Source organism: Phytophthora parasitica, assembly GCF_000247585.1.
Source record: "Phytophthora parasitica INRA-310 unplaced genomic scaffold supercont2.96, whole genome shotgun sequence".
Classification (NCBI taxonomy): domain Eukaryota; phylum Oomycota; class Peronosporomycetes; order Peronosporales; family Peronosporaceae; genus Phytophthora; species Phytophthora nicotianae.
Window position 1 is genome coordinate 63405 of NW_008649082.1, and position 1491 is coordinate 64895.

General features: G+C 45.5%; 2 protein-coding genes across 2 annotated transcripts; both read right to left on the reverse strand.

The window, feature by feature from the left end:
- Positions 1 to 555: 555 nt before the first annotated feature.
- Positions 556 to 924, reverse strand: PPTG_24453 (hypothetical protein; the record flags this gene model as incomplete). Its single annotated transcript, XM_008917231.1, has 1 exon — positions 556 to 924. The coding sequence occupies one exon, from the start codon at positions 922 to 924 to the stop codon at positions 556 to 558; it is 369 nt and encodes a 122-aa protein (XP_008915479.1).
- Positions 925 to 1070: 146 nt separating this feature from the next.
- Positions 1071 to 1232, reverse strand: PPTG_24454 (hypothetical protein; the record flags this gene model as incomplete). Its single annotated transcript, XM_008917232.1, has 1 exon — positions 1071 to 1232. One exon carries the CDS (start codon positions 1230 to 1232, stop codon positions 1071 to 1073), a length of 162 nt encoding a protein of 53 aa, XP_008915480.1.
- Positions 1233 to 1491: the final 259 nt, after the last annotated feature.

The window sequence follows — 1491 nt, forward strand, 5'->3', positions numbered from 1 at the left end:
ACTGGAACATGTTGTATCTGCATTCATCTAGGTCCGTAGCCGAAATGTTCTTGGGTGTTAAGTCTTTAATGTCCTCTTCAGCTTGGTGCTCGCAGCGACGTTAAGAAACGTCTCAAACCACTTGACAATAAGTACTCCGCAATTGTACTGCAGCGGGGCTGCCGTAGCTGAGCGTCAGAGGAAGACGTACGACTCAAAGAGTCCCTAAAATCAAGTTCCTTATCCGAAGGAAACTTACAGCTCAAGAACCAGGGCTCAAAGTTATTAAGAACACTAATAACTTTTATGCTTCAAAACCAGAAGTGTTTTATTTATTTTTATTGCGGCCAAGCCACTATCTATGTTTAACTATCTAGCATAGTTAAACCTAATCAAATGCATATCGTGTGGCCCTCAGCCTATGTACTGAGGCCACTGTTAACTCTACGATTCATGTACTGAGAGTCTGTTAATTCTTCGGGTACTCCGTACCCATGTGTGCGCCACACCCGTGTAACCCCGTTACATGTACCCATCCTTCCGATGCCATGCCGACGAGCGTCGAATGATCATCGTTCATGAATTTTCAATCAGCGGTACCAATTTTCTCAACACGATATTTTCGACTTTGTCAAGATAGTCGTATCTGCTTTTGGGGTCGTAAATCCAGATAATCTTACTGCCGAAGTCAATAAGTGCCCCGCACCAATGTTGAAGATCAACGTTGATATATATAGGAACCAGGATGACGCGGGAAGTGACTACTTTGCTCAGCACGCATTCCTTGGTATCGAGCATCCTCGCACGGTCAAGTTCATGTTCGAAGCCTAGAAATACAGGATCCACCACGTGTACGTCTGTAATTTGTCCACCATCGCGCGCGCGCATCCACATATCCACCACCTTTAGAGCCGCTACGAAAACGGATCCATCGCATAGCCACATTTCTCTTGCAAAATTTGTCAAATCGTCAAACTGCACGATAGTTTCTCCTACCTTGGATTTAAATGCTGAAAACATGTTCATCGTAGCCACACGGCTGGCAATTGCACGGCGCGTTTCCGTATCAGGTTTTGTTCCCAGCCATTTCATCAACGCTTGAGTGGCCGAAATTTCTTCTTGACACAATGCCATTCGAACATGGTGCCGATATCGGTGAGAGAAAATGTACCAACACCTAAAATGGAAATAATAATGTCGTCATACGGCGGTGTGCGTCCTGACTTGGCCTGTTCACGAGCGATAGCGTTCATTCCGGCCGTTCGCGAATTTTGCACGAGAGCTTCTGGAAGAACGAACCTGATATTTATTTCGACAGTTTTCGTAGTTCCTGGTGTAACAGCATGTTCTTTTGGTCGCTTAAAAACTGCGCTTTCGTGCTGGAGTCGAATGACATTGAGGACAGGCCCAACTTGTTTCAGTGACAGGTGTTTTTGTTCCACACAGTTCCGAAAGTCAGATAGAGTAATATCACCGTGGTCGTTGACTTGCTCGATAAGCGCCTTCGTCTCG